The sequence below is a fragment of the Pipistrellus hanaki genome (assembly GCF_964339955.1).
Source record: "Pipistrellus hanaki genome assembly, chromosome: 12".
Lineage (NCBI taxonomy): Eukaryota > Metazoa > Chordata > Mammalia > Chiroptera > Vespertilionidae > Pipistrellus > Pipistrellus hanaki.
In genome coordinates, this window is record NC_140514.1 from 36624888 (window position 1) to 36648214 (window position 23327).

General features: G+C 42.7%; 1 protein-coding gene across 5 annotated transcripts in view; it reads left to right on the plus strand.

The window, feature by feature from the left end:
- ARHGAP25 (Rho GTPase activating protein 25) overlaps window positions 1-4177 on the plus strand; it is a 77600-nt gene extending 73423 nt beyond the window's left edge. For all 5 annotated transcript variants that reach the window (XM_084900542.1, XM_084900545.1, XM_084900541.1 and 2 more), the window contains 2 exons: window positions 333-865; window positions 3287-4177. In XM_084900542.1, the coding sequence (XP_084756668.1) occupies window positions 333-865; window positions 3287-3494 (741 nt within the window). In that variant the 3' untranslated portion in view covers window positions 3495-4177. The remainder of the gene's footprint in view (window positions 1-332; window positions 866-3286) is intronic.
- Window positions 4178-23327: the final 19150 nt, after the last annotated feature.

Genomic DNA, 23327 nt, shown 5'->3' on the forward strand with positions numbered 1-23327 from the left:
GAGTCCTAGTTAGAAAAGCCTCCCCATTCTAAAGTTATAAAAGAATCCCGGTTTAGAACACTTTTACCTCAAACATATAATACTTTTAATCAGTGCATCACCTTTAGAATATGAGTTCCTTCAAGTACCATGTCCTTCCAGAAAAAAAAAAATGCCAGTCAGATAATCAACTAATGTGACCAATGAACAGATGTTCTTCTAATGAAGAGCTTCATAGGTGTGCTGCCCAGAGATGCTTTCTTTCAAGCCTCTAATTTTTTTTTCTTGTGAACATGACACAAGTGGGGAAAACTCATGTAACTTTCATGGCCTTTTTTTTTTTTTTTCCCTAGGCCAGCGACTCAGAAGTAACCAGCCCCACTGAACAACAGCCAAGTGACATGTTTCTGGAACACAGCAGCAAAACTCTCAGGGAAAAGCCAGGGGATTGGAAGCTGCAATCACGAAAAAGGACTCAGACCCTCCCTAATCGGAAATGTTTCTTAACAGCAGCTTTTCAAGGTGCCAACAGCAGCAAGATGGAGATCTTCAAAAATGAGTTCTGGTCATCTTCTTCAGAGGTGAAGGCAGGGGAGGGGCATAGGAGAACACTGTCTCAAGGTGTGCCAAACTTTTCTGATGCTCAGAGGACTTCCACCTATGATAACATCCCTACCCTGCCGGGGTCTCCTGGGGATGAAGCAGGGGCACTCTCTTTCCATGCCTGCGACTCCAAGAGAGATACTCTTTCAAGCCCAAACTCTGAAACCGGGCCTGGGACAAAGAACTCTGGAGAAGAGGGACTGGAGTCTTTGCAAAGGACAGTCCAGGAGCTGCGAAAGGAAATAGAAACACAGAAACAAGCCTTTGAGGAACAGATTAAAAAGTAAGTCACATACAGAGGGAAGCCACTCAGCTTCCATCTTAAGAAGCAGTAGGGGCTGAAACTGGTTTGGCTCAGTAGATAGAGCAGGCTGAAGGATCCCAGGTTCGATTCTAGTCAAGGGCATGTATCTGGGTTGCGGGCACATATATGAAGCAATAGGGATTGTTATCATCTGCCAAAGAAGTGACATTATAAACCTTCAGTTTGGAGAATACAGTAATTTATACTAGTTAGGCCTGAAAAGAAAAAAAGGGTAAATGCAGTGATGAGTGACTACTCTGAGCTTCAAATTAAATTCATGAAAAATTATGTAGCTTAATCAACTATTTCTAAATAGCAATTCTTTAAGGATCAACATGCTTAATAAATTTAGAGGAACTTAAAACTTTTTTCACATTACTGTGATTTATTCATTCTGAAAATATTCACTGAGTAACTATTGTGCTCCAGGTGACATCCAGCTATTGGGGAATAGCACTGAACAAAACAGACAAAAATTCCTATGCTGATAGAGATTTCCTTCTAGTGAGGACAGGCAGATAATACAAACATAATGAAAAAATAATGAAAATATATGCTATGCCCAATGGTAGAAAATGCCATGAAGAGAAATAAATCAGGGCAGGAGGTTGGGGGATTCCAGAAGGGGATCCAATGTTAAATAGAGTTGTCAAGAAGGCCTCACCGAGAAGGTGGCATTAAATCAAAAGCCTGAAGGAGAAGAGGGAACAAGTCAGGTCTACATATGAGAGAAGAGCAGGCCAGGCAGGGAGACCAAAGGTGCAGAGGCCAGAGGAAGGAAGCAGGTCTAGGTGTTCAAGCACCAGAGCAGTGGAGGGCTAGAGCAGGAGGCAATCACTGAGAGGAGAGAGGGCACAGAAATGGAGGCCAGGGCATAAATCAGGCGTTGGTAGAACAAAAAAGCCTCATTTGATGCCTTGGCAGTGACTCCCACTGTACTCTAACATGGATGTCATTGACATGGTTGAGAAAGAACTGTTTGCCATGGAGGCGGCCACTTCTCCTGAATGGAACAGTTTTCTGAATCCACCATCAGGGGCCTCCCATCCTTGGTGGAGGGAGAAGAAACAGTCCAAAGTGTCTAAGCTTCATGCTTCAGATACATCTTTTCATGTAACCCCACAGCAATCTTTTGAAATAGATAATAGCCCCACTTTACAGAAGAAATGGGGACTCAGGAAGGACAGAAAGATTCTTGAAGGTCTCACAACTAATTATCGGTGGGGCTGGAATTTGAACCTACTTCAACCAGCTCTCAAGCCCACTCAGATCTTACCTCTCCACTGAAATCACTGATCAAGATATAGCATAATGTCTCATTTGAGATGTCTCCCGAAACAAGAGGTATATGGAGAATTTGGAGAAGAAAACGAGCTTTGTGATGGGAGGACCAGAAGGAATAAGACTTAATTTCATTTTAAGAAGCAATAGGGAGTGGTAGACAAGGGGCATTACATACAGAATGGGGCAAAGCCCTGGAAGACAGAAGTCAGGCATGGGCTCAAATGGGAGCTTGTCCCCATGTAAAATGATCGGGCATTTGGGGGCTGGGGGTGGGGGCAGGGAGGCAGCATCTCTCAGAATGAAATTCTGAAGCAAATTTCCAATCACACAATCTTCCCACAAGCCTGAAATCTCCTTTGGCTGAGAAACATCATATGTATTCTCATTCCTGAGAGTTAATTCAGCATAGCCAGGCAGGGGGCCACCTGAGACTAGATTAGGGATTTTGGCCAGTAATAGTGAAAAGCCTGTGAATTCAGGAATCCAACACATTCTTCACCTGGAGCAGGATTCATAAGTGAGGGTGGCATTGCCAAGACTGCTGCTCCAAAGGGGAGTTCCCTGGACTTCTCCAAATCTTGATTCCTAGGAGGCCTTACTAAGAGAAGGCGCTGGTCCATACTCACCATTGAAGCAGGATGAGAAGGCTCTTACGTGTACAGAGGTGTTGGGAATGGGATCTGTGAAACATGGGTGGGGCTTCAGTAGTCAATCTGTATTTCTGTTGAGCAAGTCTAATGCAAGGTGCTGGGACGAGGGGGTATTGAAATAAATATAATCAGATGTAGTCCCTTCTTTTAAAGACTATTATCAGGTGGAAGATATAAAACATAAACATGTTTTATATGTTTATGTTCATCTCATGTTGTTCATGAGATGAACAGCAAATACAAGAGATGTCACAAGATGTGTTAAATGATAAAACAGGCTCCGACATGCTGTGGGAATTCAGTTTCCTGGGAAATGCTCATGTGGGGGTTGGGACGTAAATAAGTGGTACAGGTTGGATATAGGTCTTGTGATGTGGAAAGAGGAAAATGGACAGAGGAGGATGTGAGAAGGGGGAGTCTAGAGGTAATACTCAATTCTTTCATTCATTTCTTTCCTTCCTTGTAGCCTTGAGAAGGAAAATTATGACGTCTGGGCTAAGGTGGTGAGGCTCAACGAAGAACTGGAGAAGGAAAAGAAGAAGTCTGCAGCCTTGGAGATCAGCCTCCGAAACGTGGAGCGCTCCCGGGAGGATGTTGAGAGGAGGAACAAGACCTTGGAAGAAGAAGTCAAGGAATTTGTCAAATCGATGAAGGAGCCTAAGACTGATGAATGAGAATCCCCAGAGTACAGGGGAAGCAGCCAACAGAGGCCCAACACTGCTCCCTTTTTCCTTGCTATGTGACAGCTGGGAAGCAAAATTACTCCCTAAGATGAGAGGACATTTGGGAGGAAAACATCACATTTCCCAGTAAATAAATCAGTGGAATTTGCAGGAAGATAAGGGCGAGCAGGGACATACGTAGACGTCCATGACCGCCTGTGGCTGTATTCAAAAGGATTGCATTATTCCACTGTGGTCTCAGGCTGAGTGACTTGGAACTTTCTATGGCTGGATGGCTATGTCCGATGGAGACGTTTGAGCAAGGCCACATCTCAGGACCCAGGGAACAGGCTGTCCCCAATTGAAGCTGGATTAAAGTTTAGTTCTCTGTTGTCTAGGTGTGGACCAACTCACCTCGTCACATGGACTCGGGGCATCTCTGAGACAGAAAGGCTGAAATTGACCTTCAGCTTCTGAGTGCTCACCATGGTTTTGAGGGGCTGCCCTTGCTAAAGCGAGAGCCCCATGCAACACTCCCCAATGATGCACCATCTCCAGGAGCTGGAAACTGAAAATTATTAGTAGACTAAGAAAATGAGCGATAAACTGTATTTATGAAAGCAACATAGATGAGAAAATTATATTCAAATATAGCAAAAACAATAAATAAATAAAAGCAGGGCTATTGATTCATACATCTTTGTGAGAATTAGTAAAAGGCCCTCTTCCCTGGGGCAGAGGCACTGATCCACTGGGACATGGCTTAGTGAGTGGAACACAGACTGGATTCCATCCTTACTCGTCTTTCTGTGGCCACAATTGCACAGGGCAGACATGCTCTGATGTAACTTCCTTTGAGGATGGTTGGGAGTCTAGATAGTGACAGTCATAATAATATTTTTTTCTGTTTCACTAAAATACAAGTGATTTCACACTTTAAAAAGGGGACATGAGGCCCTAGACCTTTCTAGACAGCTGATTTTTCCTTTAAGCCAACCTGGCAGAGGCCTCTGTTGAGGTCCCAGGCCTTGCCAGGTAGGATGGAGGAGTCTTTAATGGTTTTCTTGCAAGGTGGCCTCCAAGCTATTTTGACCATGTACCCCATTAGTAGAAAATATTTGAGCATTCACCACTCCTGACATAGGAATATTTATTTATTTATAAATTACATAATACATGTCACTATGTCATATTATGAAACATAAACAGAAATTTGATAATCAGATTAAAAAATGAATATAAATAGATGTTCTCAAATATGCTTTCAGCTCTGGAGACCATTGGCTTGATTTCCCTGCAGGAATTATCTGCATGAGCTTCGTATATCATCCCATTGCTCCCATAAATTCACTTGAACTCTTGAAGCTATGTGGCTTAATCAGTGACTTGAAATCTATGGTTACCACAGTGACAGTTCAGCCTTCCCCAGCATCTGTATCTCCTCCATTTTTTATTTTCTCCCTTTGTTTTTTTACTTTTCTCCTCTCTCTGTGTTCTTCATCCCGGTTAGTGTCTTCCTATCTGTGGCCATGACCTATTTATTATTCAGAGAGAAAGGTACAGATAGGGGTAGGAGGACAGTGTTTCTCCATCCTGTTACTCAGGTCCTGCTCCACCCACCCCAGCCACCTGAGGACCAGACTGATGGAGAGTGTGAACAGCACCTAGGGCATGCTCTCAGAGGCCTGCTTGTGGAAGGTTGGGATGTGGAGAAAGGCTTTAGAACATACTAAAGCAATAAAAAATGTTGTTTCCTGGGGTTTGCTGCTTTTAAATTACAGAGTAGAAAACATGGAAATACTCACTGAACACCGAATTTACATTGATGAGTGTGTGCAGTTCTGCCAGACACATGTTCCCTCTCATGTTCTCCCATGGGTTCCTCACACTGATTCTTTGGCTGCTAAAACCTTGAGTAAGGAAGTAGCTGGCAGCGCAGTTTCTAAGGGAGCAAACATTTGTGTGAAGGTGCAAAGAGGAAGCCCTGGAGTCTGCTGTTTGGAGGTCCATGTGACAGGGCCAAGCTGGGTCTAAAAGTGAGAGCTCAGGCTGAGCGCAAGGGCCATGTTTGGATCCCAACTCCCTCCTGGTCTCGCGATGCCTCTGTCCTACCTTGTCCAACAATACAGTGAGACAACTGAACTGCCATTCCAGCTTCAGAAGCTGGAGCATCACTTCCTCTTCATGATCAAGAGGAAACTCTGCTTGCTTAAGCTGCCACAACTTGGTCCTTTGCCAACTTCCATAAAAGGGAAGCAACAAGCCCTGACTGGTTTGGCTCAATGGATGGAGCATTGGCCTGCGGACTGAAGGGTACTGGGTTTGATTCCCATCAAGGGGATGTACCTGGGTTGCCGGCTCATCCCCAGTAGTAGGTATGCAGAAGGCAGCTGATCAATATCTCATCGATGTTTCTTGCTCTCTACCTCCTCCCTCCCTCTCTGTAAAAAATAAATAAATAAAAACAATGAAATACATAAAAAGCAGGGAGGGGGGAAGCACAAGGAAGAGTCTACCAGGGACTCTGGGACCTCATGAGTCCAAGGAAAGGCAAGGAAAGCTCTGGGGTCCGGTGCTACTGTCTTCAATGCCCTGAAAAAGTGCACATAAGATGCATGACAAGGTGGCTTCACCTGGACCAAGGTGCTAGTTTCTAGAAAGCGGAACTCAAAGACTGACCTGTGTCATCAGTGCTCTGTTGGATCCTGGGGCTCCCACCTTCACTTTCAAAGCCCTTCTTTGGGCAATATCTACTCATTATGCCTGTTTCCAGCCACCTACCGCCTTCACCTTACCACCTCTTCTATCTGCACAGAGACCTAGAGCCTAAAAAGATCTTCAGTCACGTTTAAAAACCCCTTCCCTTTTTCCTAACTAAATTCTTAATTTCTCTCACAACCTCAAGCATGCCTGTGCACTGGAGAGGATACATTGCATTAGGGGATTGCCTGGGATGTTCCTGCCTTGGTCCATTCAGGATGCTATAACAAAATACCCCAGAGGGGGTGGTATTTACTCGTCATAGTTCTGGAACCCGGATGTCTAAGATCAGGGCCAGATGAGGGCTCTCTTCCAAGTTGCAGGCTTTTCCTTGTATCTTCACATGGTGGAGGGGGTGGGGGGCTGGGGATCTCTGTGGGGGTCTCTTTTTATGTTATTTTATATTTTATTATTATTATTTAATTGTCTAAAGTTTTACACATGTCTCCTTTTTTCCCAATTGACCCCCTCCCCCATCCCTTCCCAGCCGGGCAAGCCCTGTGGGGGTCTCTTTTATGCCACTAATCCCATCCACCAGGGCTCCACCATTATGATTTATGTACTGTGCAAAGGCCCCCATCTCTTAATATCACCATCTTTGGGGCTTTGGAATTCTCTATTAGAATATGGGAGTGGGAGCAAACACTCAGACCATAGCTACCTTCCTATGGATTTTGGTCATTCTCTGAGGCCTGGAGAGATCTCGTGTGGCATCGATAGTACCCAGCCTGTTGCAGAGAATGTGAGCAATAAGTATTTTTGTTGTTGTTTTGAGCATTTCCTTAAGCCCTGCTCATAGGCCCACCCCTCAGAAAAGCATGAAGCAGGAGACTCAGAGGAAGCTGAAGGTCACCACGCTGGGGGGATGGGCGAGCAGCATCAGAGCACAGCAGCCGTTGGCTGGGCTTCCCTGATTCAAGACAGGAGGATGTGCATGCGCTGTCGTCATGTAAACTTCCACATTCCACCACTTCCTCTGCCGATGCCATCCGTGGTCAGGCCACGTGCTGGCTGGGAGCAGAGAGATCACTCAGAGGCTGCCCTGCAGTTCACACAGGCTGCCTTCACAAGACTCTCACGAAAGCCTTGATCCTGACGGAGAAGACTGGGTGGGGGGAAGTTCAAGGACGAAGATCCAGCTGCCTCTCATTCCAGGGTCCCAGGCTGGCACGTGGCCAGCATCAGAGAGAGCTGCTGAGTGACTTCCGACAAAGAATGCGCAGAGAATACCAGCACGAATGGGCAATGTCAACATCTCTTTTCTCTGAGGCTTGAAAACTATCAGAATAACAGCACTGGAAGATACCCTTAAACTTATCTAATCTAACCTGCTCCTTTAGTGGCTAGGAAACTGAGGCCCAGAGACCTTCCCTTTGGTGCTCACACAGCAATCAGGTAGAAAATTCAGTTTGGATAATTTTTGAGGGCTCCTTTAACCCACCGTTCAGGGATTCTTGTGATTCTTGGCTTTTATCTAAGTGACATTTCCCCCTGATCATGATTTGAAACCCTCTGAACATCAGTTGCTGAGAGCTTCCAGAATGTAGAGTGGGCTCATCTCTTGGTCACAACCAAGATCCACCTTATGTGATGTCATTCTCACCTACTTGGCATTACTGGTGCTCTTCTAAGACTGGTTTTCAGCCTTGGCTGCACAATGGAATCCCCTTCAGGAACTTTTAAAAACATTCTGATGTTCAGATTCCATCTCATGTCGATTGAATAAGAATCTTGGAACAGAGCGTGGAGCCCATGATTTTTTCTCTTAAAAAACTTCCCTGTAAATTTTAATGTGTAGACAGTATTATTAAATATGGTTTTACCAGTAAAACTACTGTGTTCGGCTCAAGTCAAGACTAATGATAATATTAAATCTACCTGCTCCCATTTTACACGTCTGATCAACACAACTCAAGCCCTACTTGCTGGCTTATTATGCATTCACTCATTTAGGATAAGAGATGCTTAAGAGAGAGAAAGTAAAGTGATGTTATATGCGCATTTGCAAATGGGGGAAATGGGGCCTGACAATGTTACCCAGGAATCTTAATATAACAGTAACTTAGTCAGGAACAAATCCATGGAATTTGAGAGCCGCTGACGTGGCTCACAGAACTCAGGCAACCCCTTTACTCGCTAAATTACCATTTATTATGAAATAATGTAACTTAGGAAAGCCAGATGGAAGAGATGTAAAGCAAGATATGGGGAAAGGGATGCGGAGCTTCTATGCTCTCCTGCCTCTCCGTGTATTCACCAACCCCCAAGCTCTCTGAATCCCACCCTATTGTGTTTTTTTTTTTTAATATATTTTATTGATTTTGTACAGAGAGGAAGGGAGAGAGATAGAAAGCCAGAAACATCGATGAGAGAAAGTCATCGATCAGCTGCCTCCTGCACACCCCCCACTGGGGATATGCCCGCAACCAAGGCACATGCCCTTGACCAGAATCGAACCCGGGTCCCTTCAGTCCCCAAGCCGACGCTCTATCCATTGAGCCAAACCGGTCTCGGCAGGTTTTTTTGTTTTTTTTTGAAGACTTTATTGCACAAGTATGCTGGATTAAATCACTGGCCACTGATTGTTGAGCTCAATCTCTAGCCCCTCTCCCTTCCCTGGTAAAGGACAAGGCCAAGGCCAAGGTATGGACCACTGAATTGGCCCTAGTGATTTCTATCTATCTTCTTTCCCATTTAAATTGTTATTTTTATTTTTCACCTAGTGTAGTTTAAGTCATATAATGTAAATGCATGTGTGAAATTAAGTCACGATTGTTTTAATACGAATAATCACTAACATTTATTGGGTGCTGCCTATTATTGCCTGTCAGACTGTTCTAGGTGCTTTATTTGTATTGGCTGAGTTAATCCTCACAAACCCCAGAACTAGATAGCAGTATCCCCATCTTAACAGCTGAGTGCGTGGCTTCTGCTGTTGCTCCTGCCTTTTACTGTGTCTCTGCAAACTGTCTCACGTCCAAAGGGAAGCTATTTTCTGACAGCTTCTGGGGTTAGAGATGGGCTTGGGGCACGTGAGGGCAAAGCTAACACGTCAGACGATCTCCAGTAATTGGGTGAATTGCTCATCTGACACACTGACTTTTGGTATATTAGTCTGCTCGCACATATTAATAGCCAAGTGTGGCCAACTGGAAGCAGATTTACTGGAAAGTAAAGTGAAGTGAGAAGGGAGGCAACAACATAAGTGAAGCTCGCACCTGGCAGGAAACGGAACTTCCACAGAAAGTACAACCCAAGGCCGAGGTCTCTTTCTGGACCACTGAACTGAAGATCATAGCCAACGCGGGGTGTGCCGACACAGTGGTTAGAAACCCCGCAGAGAGGGTGAGAAGGCAGAAGGGGCTCACCATGTGGAACTCCGGGGAGGGGAGGTGGCGAGTGCCTCCTGCCTTGGGCTGCCATGTGTAGTTGTGTAGCTGAGAAGGCAGGCACAGCTCCAAGTCACAGTCTGCCCTCCACTCCCTTCTCCCTAGCTGCTCACCGGGGGGGACGGGCCTTGTCCTCCACACAGTGGACACAGCACACAGCTCACACCCAGGAGGCAACCAGAGGACTCTCCCACTCGGTCTCAGGGGGGCAGACCTGGCAGTATCACCCTTCGAGAAGGAGGAAGTAAAATTGCCCAGTCTATTGTACATTTTAACCCCTCAGTGAACTGTGCTAGACCTTTGTACCTGGGCTGAACATGAACTTGCACCCTTCATGCTGGGCGCCCCCAATCTCACCATGCTGATGCTGAGAAAAGGCAGACAGGGAAGAAGTATCATCAAGGAAGGGATGGGGGGAAAGAATTTTTCTTCATCCCTGTTGTACACATATATCCTAAGCCACTCATTACAAACTCCCCAGCAGTCCTACTATCTCCCAGCTGGTAAAAGGCAGGGGTAACCTACGATGATAAATGTGTGTGTGTGTGTGTGTGTGTGTGTGTGTGTGTGTAAAATTCACATCTCTTTATTCTTAACAGGCCTCAGAAAAAGAAAGAAGTGAAGGGTGGTGGTAAGAATGAGGTCACTTTACATTTCTTTACTGGTAACTGAGGCCGTGGGTGTCAACAGCGGACATTCACAAAGGCCTGGAAACATCATTTTTCCCTGTGGGTCCACAGAGAACTGCCAGTGTTTGGGGGAGTGTTCCCATAAAGGTGACGATGGCATTTTTGAATGTGTCTTGTAGATCATATGCGTAGTTGATAAACCCAATGAGAATAAGGGAGGAAACAAATGGAAAATCGAGAAATGGTGGTGGTCTACTCCTGCCACTAGTGGGAGCTCTAGGTTCATGCCTCTCCATCAACCCCACGCTGGGCTGGAACAGAGCAGGGAGGGTCTTTTTGGTGGGTGGGCCTTGAACTAGGGCAGTGATTGTCAATCAGTGTGCCACAAAAAATTTTAAAACAAACACTACCTGACTTTTTAGTCAGGGGCACTGACCTCTTTTCCCTTAATTGTCAGTAAAAAAAAAAAAAAAAAATTAAAAAAATTGGCAACACAGCCATCCTGTGTGAACGCCTTGTCTTGAAATGTAAAATATAGATCATACAATAGAGTTACATCATATTGGTCTCATTGAATAATAGGGATACGTCTTATTGGTTAATTCTTGGTACTAGGAATCCTTATATACAAGTTTTGGCACCTGATTTTTTAAGAAGTCAATGTGGGACTGATTGGCTGGTATGGTTCAGTGGTTGAGCATTGACCTATGAATCATAAGGTCATGGTTCAATTCTGGTCAGGGCACATGCCTGGGTTGTGGGCTCCATCCCTAGTGTAGAGGCAGCCAATCAATGATTCTCTCTCATCATTGATGTTTCTATCTCTTTCTTCTTCCTTCCTCGCTGAAATAAATAAAAATATTTTTTTAAAAGTCACTTTGGAGCAAAAGTATAGGTAATTACTATTCTTACGCTTTTCTGTGAGTCAATCAAAATTATACCTATTTTTTTGTTAGATCAGCAAAAACTAAAATATATTTTTTGGTGTGTCGCAGAATTTTAGTGATTATTAGTTTACATGTACAGTGAAATGAAAATTGCTGAACCATGAGATGAGAGGCTGAGGTCAAAACTCTCCACCACAACATTACTCGTATCTTCTGAGAGTCTCATTATCCCACACCGCTAGTGGCAAGCGAGGTCTGTGGCCTTGCCCCTCCTCTTCAATTCTTTGCATGCTGTGAGCTTTTAAAAAAGGGATGTACAGATGAGAGTGAGGGCCCAGTGCACAGAGGCCCCAGAGAACAGACAGCCTGCCTCCAGGTTGTAAGCTTCAGTTTGCCCAGAACCCGAACAAAATGAATCCTTTCTAAAAGCCACAGGCATTCACCCTGACCAACCTCTAGGAGCTGTAGCAAAAGCCTTATTGGAGAGAAATGGTCTTTCTTGGAGAGCCTCTTCTGAATATCACCACTGAGAACCAGGGAAAACAAGATGACTTACATGGGCTTCTCTGGCCCCATCTGGATGCATCTCATTATGACGAACACGGCTATTTTTAATTCTCCAAATTTGGACATACTGGCTTTCTTCTTTGTCCAAGTCATTGTTTTAGGAAGGATAGTGCTGAGTACAGCTGAAGGCTTGTGGATGCCAACGGAAACACCTGCTGAGAACTGCAGGTGGATAGAGTGTTCCTTCAGGCCTGAGAACAAGGTCTTCCTGGCAAAGTTCTGGCTTTACTTCCTTGCTCTAGCATAGTTTGTAAGAATGCATGTTTAGGTAAGATGAGTTGATTAATGTTGGTCTCATCACTAACCCGCAAGACTCAGGCGGCACAGACCACGTTCATTCGTTAGACCCCATGTGTAGCAGAGTTCCTGGCACCCAGTAATTGACTACTCTGGCGATTCCCAAACTGTGTGCTGGGAGCCATAGCAAACTCACAAGGGCCCCACAATATTTTATATGTTCAAGGGAAACACAGAAATTCCCAACATTTATGGGATCCAAGCCTCGCTTGCCACTAGCTGTGTGGAGTAATGAGACTCTGAGAGGATAACACTGTGGTGGAGAGTTTTGACCTCAGCCTCTCATCCCCTAGTCCAGCTTGAAGTAATTCACAGCTTTAATATTCAATCAACTATACTCCTTTCCGTGACAGCAAATGGATTTAAGCTGAGCTTTTGGTTATTGTTATAATAAGATGCACATGTCACATAAAAATCAACATGAATCAGGAAACGAGAGTAGCAGCATCCAATACATAAGCAAGCACATAAAGGAAGTTTGGTGAGATCACATCACTAGCCCAGAGTCTCACCACTATTACTAGTGGAAACAGGTTTCAAATTCAGACTGTGCTCCATGCTAACAATGCTGGCAAAACATAGCATTATTAGGAGAAAACCTGGTTAGTAGACAAAAAATTATTTAGAAGCAAGTAATAGTTACTGATGTCAAAAGCAAGGGGTAGAGCCCTAGCAGGTTTGGCTCAGTGGATAGAGCGTTGTTTGGCCTGTGGACTGAAGGGTCCTGGGTTCAATTCTGGTCAAGGGCACATTGGTTGCAGGCTCCTCCCCAACTCGGGCCCTGGTCAGAGCGTGTGCAGAAGGCAACCAATCAATGTGTTTCTCTCATATCATTATTTCTCTCTGTCTTTCCCTCTCTCTAAAAATCAATAGAAAAATATCTTTGAGTGAGGAGTAAAAAAAAAAAAAAAAAAAGCAAGGGGTAGAGAAGCAAGGCTCATTAAATTCCAGGGTGCTTTTATGTAGTTCTGTTTGCTGCAGTCCTGAGAAAGCTGGATTTTCAAGAAATGTGATGGCAAAGGCAGCTTCACTCCCTAAGAGTCAGGGGATCATTTTAGAGGAGTAGTGTAGCCATCTGGGAGCACATGGGCCTCTCGGAGACAGGACGCTTAATCTATAGAGACTTAATTGCTTTGGGGGAGTGAGAGTAGTGGCCAGGGCATCCTCAGTGTCCTTCATCCACCCCTTCTGCAGTCACCCGTGCACTGTGCTCAAGGACTGGTATGTCAATAAAAAAAATATAAAGAAAAATAAAAGATTGTTCCTTCTCCATTTCACAGTGCCAACCAATATTACTCTTTCCTGGAGCAATTATTGCGGAAACAATATTTTCTTGATTCATCATTTTCAGCTGAACAGGTAAGCAGAGCTGGGGACATTAATCGAAAGGGACTGGAGTGCATCTCCCAACACTGGCTACCTTGTGCACATAGCTACACATCTCCAGGGAAGCACGTGGACCTCAATTTCAAGAACCTTAGACTGCCCTGACTGGTTTAGCTCAGTGGATAGAACATCGACCTGTGGACTGAATGGTCCCAGGTTCGATTCCAGTCAAGGGCATGTACCTTGGTTTCCGGCACATCCCCAGTAAGGGGTGTGCAGAAGGCAGCTGATTGATGTTTCTCCCTCATTGATGTTTCTAACTCTCTATCCCCCTCCCTTCCTCTCTGTAAAAAAATTCAATTAAAAAAAAAAAAAAAATATATATATATATATATATATATATATATATATATATATATATATATATATATATATTTTAAAGAACCTTAGACTAAGGAGTGGAAAAGGTTATGGTTATTGACTCATTCCAGCTATGAAAGAAATACCTGATCTAGGAAGGTCATTCAGCTGCAGCTTTCATGTTGAAAATAAGAGGGTTGAACTGGATGAATTTGAACACATTGCCAGCTCTACAAATATGTAACGTACAGAGTTAGAAGAGACCTTAAAATCAGCTCGCCAATTCCCCATCAAGTACTTAAACTGGTCATGGGTAGAAGCTTCAGCAAAGAGTGGCTAAGTTTCTAGGCCACTTAAGAACAGAATTAAGAAACAGCAGACCTAGAAGCTCTCCTAGAGAGTGTTTATTCAGAAACACACACATATACCGAAGCTTTACCATGAGGTCACCTTCCGCCTTTCTCTGCAAGGCTGATGACTTATGCACATCTGTCAGAATTCTTCTCTCAGCACGCCAGGCATCAACCGGAAGCCAGTTGCAAATAGGTGCACAATTAAACCCAGAGGTAGGCAACTTTGCTCATCTCCCCACCACCCTCATTTCTCTGCCGATGTGAAAGTGAATATTCTTGGGAGCCTAGGGGGAGGTTCTGCAAAGAGAGGAATGGACAAAACGGGATCCGTCTCTTTCTTTCAGGAGGAGGATAAGGAATAAGATGCAACTTTGCATGAATTGCCGAATTCAGAAGAGGAAGCACTCCTCCAAGATTCACCTCCAAACCTTTTAAGCTGCTTCCTCTGGGCAAGGGTTGTCTCTTTCTTAAAACCTGGAATTTTCTTCTCAGTGTTCATCACAATGTTGGCCTGTATTGGTGGGACTTTCATTGCCAACAGAGACAGTTTCAGAGTGGCCTCATTTAAAAATGTGTTCTGCTCTTCCAGTGTGGTTCAGTGTTAGAGTGTCAGCTTGAGCATCTAAAGGTCTCGGGTTTGATTCCCGCCCAAAGTCATGCACCTGGGTTGTAGGTTCAATCCCCAGGCCCTCTCTGGCCCCACTCAGGTCAGGGCACTTGCTGGAGGCAACCAATCGATGTGTCTCTCTCATCCTCCTCCTTTTTCTCTCTCCTCCTCTTTCACTTCCTACCTTCCGTTCTCTCTAAAAATCAATAGGAAAAAATATCCTGGGGAGAAAATTCATAAAAAGAAAATGTGTGTTCCAACCCCCACCCCCACCCCCCACCCCCCAATTCTTGTGTGCCAGCTCTATTGGGCTTTGGGAAATTCCTTTACTCTCACCTAGAATGGACATAAGGGGAGCTCCCTGAGAGTTCTATGCTGAAGTCAGGAAGATTATAAGATGGCACTTCCTCCTGTTATCACCAACATCCGCCATGCACACATAAAAGTCTGATAAAACCAGCTTTATGTTTAGCCTTATGGGAACAGAATGTAAAACTTAATAGGGAAAGGTGAACAGAACATCTAAGGTGGCCCAAGGTTTTCAGTGGGAGGGATCAGGGCTTCCTGCCTATCCTTAGTAACACTGTTAATGGCATGGTATTGCTTTCTTACCCTTTGGCACACACTATTCCAAGTCCTTTGTGCGTTAGCACATTTAATCTTCGGAAAGGTAGGTAGGTACTTTTAGTATCCCTTGGCAAAGGAGGGAACTCAGGGAGGCAGGCTGGCTCAGCAGGCTTTTAGCCACTTGGCCATGTTGCCCCTTCAGGAGCGGAAGGAAGCAGGGCTGGCTGAGGGACCATTGCATGGTATCTCTGTGTCCCCTGAAGCTTGGTAATCTAGCTTAGCTCTTCCTTTCCACACTTCTGGTCAGTGGCACAAGTGAATGTGAAAAGTACTAGCCACTATGGAAGATTTTAAGAATCCTAAGTTTGTAAAAATATGGCCAAAAGAATGTGATTATTTTTCCTGTTTCTGTTTCCCCTCCCGGACCCCTCTCTAGCTAGGCACTCTAACCCAGAGGTAGGCAACTTTGCGCATCTCCCCACCACCCTCATTTATAAAACTCTGTACGTTATATATTTGTAGCTCATAATTTTGTTACCTTCCATGTCACTAAAGTAGTCACAAACATTTGTTCAAATCAAATATATTTATGTCTATAACACTTAAATAGATGGTGCACACACAGATAAAAAATTTGAACAATATGTTAATTTTTTCTAATAGAATTGGCTTCAAAATTGGAAAAAAAAAAACCCTCAAGTTTATTTAATCCAATAGGTCTAGACTGGAGGCACTGTCACACCGCAAAGGGTTCTCTTGAGGGTCTGGGCATTTCACAGTATTTGAGTGTAGAGTATGGCACTGCGCACATCCAGTGGAATAGGCAGGGATGTTAGATACCCTATAGCATGAGGGACAGTCCCTCACAACAACAAATTCTTCTGTCTTGAACGCCAGTGGTGCCCCACGGATAAACACTGATTTGTGTTCCAAACCCCCATTTTGCCGTTGAGAAACTGAGTCATAGAAAGGTGAGGAAACTTTTTTAAGGTCACTGAGCTGGTTAGTAGCACAGTATGTGGAAGAATCTATGTATTTCTAGGAAAGGGCTCTTTTTATTATACCAGAGTGTCCATAGAGGTCAAAGCTATTCTCATAATAATATTAAGACATTATTTGCTTTTATCACTCTCATTCTCTAATGAGAGTGCACAATGGGGTTTTCCAACAGCTACGCGATATGTGATAATATTGCATTAACAAAATGTGTGTCAACATTTAGAAGATCTATGAACAAATATTTTTTTTAAATAACAAATGCATGATGCTATATAGTTTCTCACTCTTGGGTAAAAGATCCTTCAAAAGTGTAAGAAAATAAATTGATGTTAATGTAACTAAATACAAAGAATTCATTGATTTAAGATTTTACTTTGCTCCTAACACTTAATAAATAAGTTTTAGTGTAGTGTTAGAGAATAATATTTATAATTATCTGGAAAAGCTATTAAATATATCTCATTTTTTCAACTACAAATTTCAAGGTCACATTTTCTTCATCTACTTCAACCAAAACAACATATGGCAATGGACTGAAAGCAGAAGTAGGTAGGCGAGCCCAGTTGCCTTCTTTTATGGCAGACATTGAAGAAATTTGCAAAATTATAAAGTAATGCCAATCTTCTCATGATATAAATTTTGTTTTGGGAAATATATTTATTGTTTACAAAAATACGTTAGATTAATGCGCAATGAGTTTAATTTTTAAATGAATTGATAAATATATGTTTTATAATTTTAAGTTTAAATTTCTAATGTAGTAAATATAAAGAGATATAACCCCTATAACACAAGCTATTTGGGATCCTTGATAATTTTAAGGATGTAAAGGGTCCTGACAAGTATGCGTTTGAGAACTGCTGCCCTATATCAGACCCTTTGACTAAATATCATTCTCCTGGGTAAAACCAGGGACTCTGTTTTAAAAATTAGTAATCAGCTGAAACCAGTTTGGCTCAGTGGATAGAATGTCAGCCTGTGGACTGAAAGATCCCAGGTTCGATTCCGGTCAAGGGCATGTACCTTGGTTGCAGGCACATCCCCAGTGGGGATTGTGCAAGAGGCAGCTGATCGATGATTCTCTCTCATCGATGTTTCTAACTCTCTATCACTCTCTCTTCCTCTCTGAAAAAAAATCAATAAAATATATTTTTTAAAAATTATTCATCAGATGATTCTGATGCACAAACTAGCTTGAGAACCATCAATATAGAGTGACCCTTTGTTGAAGAAAGTCTCATTCTAATGTTGCACTGTAGGAACAATGCCAAATCCAAGGTGGGCCTTAACAGGGCTGTGGGGGACATCAATGATGCTATTGGGAAAGCACCAAAGAGCAGAGGCAAACTCCCCTGAATTGGGGGTTAGGAAGTTTTGTTTCCAACACCTGATCCATGTTTTTATTTTCTTTTTCTTTTTTTTTAAATTTATCACCTGATCCATCTTGACCAAGAGAAGTGCCTGGGAATAAAACAGAGATTGACTCTCCAGAAGAACGATTTTCCAATTCTGAACACAATGTTCACAATTATGGGATCAGTGAGAAAAGTCCTAGTCAGGAGCAATGTGACTCACCCAGGGTTCCAACTAACATCAAGGCCAGAGAAGACGAAGAAGTAGCTTCTGGGCCAAATTTGGCTCACAGCTTTGCATTATTTGTACTTTCCAGGATCTAGACACTTTCTGGAATCAGATGGGAAAATTCAAAAAAATTTTAAATTCCAGATTTCCAGTTTATCTTAAACACTGGAAAATCTAGTACACCTGGGCCTAAATTCCACTGTGGCAATAATTGTCTGGAACCTCACAGCTGCTGCTGCCAACAGTCAGAGCTTGAGCCCTTTGATCCACAGTCGCCAGGCCATCTTGCCTATTTATGTTACTTGTCTGGCCTTTGGGGGGTTGCCATCCCCTTCTAGAATGCTCAAGATAATGGTGGGATCCTTTGATGGTCTAAGAAGAAGATAGGGACTAGGGCTCTACTGGTGAACAAGATGGCCATGCAGACTCAGAGTGGCATGCCAGAGTCTACAATCTGGCATTGCTCTAATTTGCCTGGGCACAAGGGCTAGAGACTAACAGTTTGATCTATCATTGATTTTAAATTATTGATAGTAAGAGCACTAGTTTTTGGCTCTAAAGGGCTCAAATTAGCTTTAGGTGATTGATTAAATGCATCTTATTGGTAAATATCAGAATTCAAAGTAACAAATATTCTCCATGTAGTGTTTTTTGTTTGTTTCTGTTAAAGAAATATGGAATGCTTCATGAATTTGGGGGTCATTCCTGTGTTAATATTCTTTGTATTGTTTAATTTTACTATATGTGCTGCCAAAGTGTCTTTTTGCTATCACTTATGTGATCATTCAAAGAGTAATTATAATAAGATCCCTAATATACTTCATATGGAAATCTCTTGCTATGTTGCTAAATTTTCATATTTAGTCTTTGTTTGTCAAGCCAGTTAGGAAAAGCCACATCCTCAAGTGTCAGCTGTAGATCCAAAAACATTCAAAGATAAGCAGTTGTCATAGCAAAACACAACAAACTAAAGGTGATGGATCATGGGACTTGGTTACTGTACTTGCCTGCTGAATCCACACTGCATTCAACCTTTACTTAACTCCACACGTAGCTTTTCAACACAATGTCCTGGGTTGTCTCAAAAGCACTTTGCTTCTCACTTTGCAGCTCCTCAAGCCAGTGGCATTCAACTACGTTAGGTAGATCCTTATGTACTAAATAATATTTCTCAGTAGGGTTTGTTTGTTAAAAATTGTCTTATGTTAAAATACTCTCATGAATGCTTAGAAAATGAAAAACACAGTCTAATAGGATCTGGATTTTTTTGGTTTGTTCTCTGATAATTAAAACAAACAAGTATTAAGGCAAACCTTAGGATATAACTTCACTAAAAGATATAACTTCACTAACAGATAAAACTTCACTAAAAATATCTTGGTCACATCAGACTGAATCCTGATATGAGAAATTGGGATACCTAGGTGTTGTACTAAATTCTTCCACTGACTGTTGAGATGACTTTAGTAAAGTTGTTTAATTTTTCTCCTACTCCTTTGCCCAAAGAGCAAGAATTTTGAATAGACTTTCAAAATCTAATAAACAAAAAGGACTGAAAGAAGCATATAGTTCTAGCTTAAATATATTGCTTAGCTATCTTGAGGGTGTTTTTTTTTAATTATTGTTATTTGACTTAATTTAAGAAAAAATAATTTCCCATTAAGAAAATATTTTCCATGCCTACAAGTATTCTTCAAAACTTGACTTTGGTGACTATCAATTCATCTTGACTGTATCCTCATTTACTCATTTACTTAGATTTACTAATTTCTGGAGTTAAGGGGAAGAGTAAGAATGCCTGCTCATCACTTCAAACGGAACCCCTCAGAGAGCTTAATATGTGTTTCCTATTTTTGCAGGGAAGGGCATCAAGGACTCAAGTCTGAGCCCTGCCCAGGAAATGCAAGTTTAAGAGATCAACTGGTGAGCCGATCTGGTGGAAGAGTGAAGAAAAGTTACCACTGAGCAGGGATAGGCTAGCTCTCTCAGGGTTAGGCAGGGCGAAGAATACTTCTCATGGACCAGTGTGGGTTGTGCACAGAAAGGAGAACCTGCTTAGACATTTCTTAGATATCACCTATGGGAGTCTTAAAAGATGCCTGAAAATTCATCAGCGCACCCTCCTTCAGAAGATGGCATCCAATGCCCATCTTGTTGAATATGGGTTGGACGTAGTGACTCCGACCAAACTGAATGTGGCAGAGGTGACACTGCATGTCTCTCACAGCTAGATAATAAAAGGCCATACACTGCTCTCGGGACACACACGCTGGCAACCTGCCATCATATAAAGATTCCCAGAGGGAGCCATAGGAAGAAAGAGAAAGAGGGGAGAGGGAACGCGCTGGTCAGGGGCTATATGTGTGTGTAAGGAAGACTTCTGGGTATGGCATGCTACCCAGTGATAGTAACAGGAACACCATCTGATCAGACTGCTTAAAGACATGAAGGGACATTAAGGCAAAAGAACTGACCGGGTTTGGACCCTGCTTCCCTGGCATTACAGAAGGAGTGAGCCACTAGCTCTGAGGCCACAGAAACTACAGATTGAGAGGCAATTGCAAAATTGGAAGTTGAGGAAGAACTTACCAAAAAAAAGTGAAGCTTTAAACTTTTCCCCCCCAGGCTTAGTGTGAATTTGGCTGATGATGGCCCTCAGCAGGCAAAACTCTCCTAATCCCTCTACTAAACCAGGCCAAACAGTGCTGACAGGACATTTTAATAATTTAGAGATGGGGAAACCACCTGTAAGTATGAAGCAAGAACCATAAAGCCCCAAAAAAGATGGACAGATTTGACTAAGTAAACATGTAAAACTTTTGAACAGCAAAATGTAATATTTTTGAAAAGTTAAACGATAAGGAACAAATAGGAAAACGATTGCTAGCATATAGCAAACCATGAAGTAGACAGAATGTAAAATTCAAACAAATCAGAAGAATATAAGCAATATAAGCCATAAGTTAAAGACAGGAAAAGTCTATGGATAGAACCAAGAGAAGTAGTCAAGAAATATATGAAAACGTAGTCAAACTCACCAATCGTTAATTAAAGAGTTAAGTGTACATTTATTTAATTAAAGTCGTTGTGCTTAGCATCTGTATTAGTTTCCGAGGGCTGCTGTAACAAAGTACCGCAAACTGCATGGCTTGGACAACTGAAATATATCCTCTCCCACTTCTGGAAGCTGCAAATCTGAGCTCAAGGTGCCAGCAGGACTGGTTCCTTCTGAGGGCTGGGAGGAAGAAGCTGGTCCTTGTCTCTTTCCTGGCTTCCGGGGGTTTGCTGCCAATCTTTGGAGTTCCACGATTTGGAGATGCCTCACCCTGATCTCTGCCTTCATCTTCACATGGTGTTCTCACTGTGTTCCTGCCAGTCGGTGTCCAAATTTGCCCTTTTTATAAGGACAACAGTGAGGCTGGGCCAGGGCCCACCCTAATGACCTCATTTTAACCTGATTACCTCTTTGAAGACCTTTTTTCCCCAAATAAGGTCATACTCTGAGGTATTGGGCGTTGGATTTCATCATTTTTTTTTTAAATGGGACATGATTCAACCACATTAGCCTTCACTACAAAAAGCAATAGTATTATTGAACATCAGAAACGGTATAGAATCAGCACTCTTGTACCAGCTAATGGAGTATAATTGGGTAAACATTTTGGAGAGTAACTTGCTAGTACCTCTCCGGATGTTTTAAGTGTGCATATCTTTTTCTGCAGTGATTTCACTTTTATGAATATAACAAGATCTAAAGACAAACTCAACATAAAAAAGAATTTTTGAATGGAAGCTGTCCAGGGAAATGGGGAGGAGGATGAGTTAGGCATTGTTGCTGTTTTAGTATTGGCAGGTGTTGTGGTCAAGTGCATTTCAACGTCACATCTCAAAGCTGTTCTTTGACAATGAACCCTGATAGGCTTGATCTATGATCCTGTGAATCACTCATTTGGGACTGGAGGGGAGAGGTATTTCATTTTTCTCTGGTTCTTACCACTCATGTAACCTTCTGAGCAATATCTGACTAAGGCTGCCAGGTTTAACAAATTAAGACACAGGGAACACAATGAAATTTGAATTTCACATAAACAAGCTCGTTTTTTTAGTATGCAATAAGTGAGGCATACTTACACTAAATAAATTATTCCTCATTTATCTTAGATTCAAATTTAATGGAACATCCTGCATTTTACCTGGCAACATAATCTCTGACCCCACAAGCAGTTGGGTTTGGCCCTTGGGAGAGTTAGGATGCTATCTATGGTATGATTTCACCATGTATATACTTCATTCAGGCATATTCTCAATTGTATTTTGCAGGAAATGAAAAAAAAAAGCAAAAATAACAACAAAGAACGAAACATGTGACAGTTGCAGCAAAAGATGTCACAGGAGCTGGTTTCGTGTAAATATTGTGTTAATTAAAGCAGAAGGGTCTGGAGCATAAACAGAACAGCTGCGGGGGCTGGTTTTTGTTCTGGCTGGGCTGCTAAATATAGTAACTCAGTTCCCGTCCTGTTAGCACTCCTTCCTTATCAAACATTGAACTGGGTATAAGGAAGTTTAAATTACCAGTGATTGGAGATCTGTTTTCCAAACACTTCAAGCAGATGGTTTGCTGCCTGAAGAGCATACTTCTTTTCAGGGAATGCAGGGCTGAGCCTGGTTATTTCAGGAGGATGTTTCACTGCAGCTCACGTGTTGACCTCAGGTTTGCCACGCTGATGCACAGTTTTCCCTCCTTTCTGTTTCCTCTGATTCTTTGCATGAGTTTGCCTGTTGCATGGAGGTCTTATTTTTAATGCTGCCTGCTTGCTGCTTAGACACCGCCTTAGGCAAAAGCTTAGTTACTCCTTCCACATAGCTTCTCACAGCTTCAGGAAGAGAACAATAGCCATACAGAAGAGTATTGTAAATGAAGATCACTTGAGAGTTACGACTGATAGAGTTGGACACTACCACTGACATTTTAAAATATATATACTTTTATTGATCTTAGAGAGAAGAAGGGAGAGAGAGAGAGAGAGAGAGAGAGAGAGAGAATCATTGGTTGGCTGCCTCTTGCATGCCCCTTATTAGGAATTGAGCTTGCAACCTGGGCATGTGCCCTGACCGGAAATCAAACCCTGATCTCCTGGTTCATGGGCCGACTGATGCCATACCTGCCAAGGCACTGCCACAGACATTTTAAAAGAGTGTAGTCTGGTTATTTTGCAGAATGTTCTTCACATGGGTTTACCTGATATTTCCTCATTAATTGGTCAGGTCATGTTACTTGTTTTAGGCAGGAATACTAATAAGGGGCTAGAACTGAATTTTCTAATACCATCCCCATTTTTGTGCAGAAAAGTTGACCCTGTGTCCTGTGAGTGAAAACTCTCTGCTGGAGTCTGGTCTGACTCTCTGCTTCACGCCTTCCACCAAAGAATCTCAATTTGAACTGAGTGGCCTACATTTTTGATAAGGTCCTTTCAATCACACTGAAGAGCGAAGATGGACTGGGGTGTCCATGTGTTTCTAGAC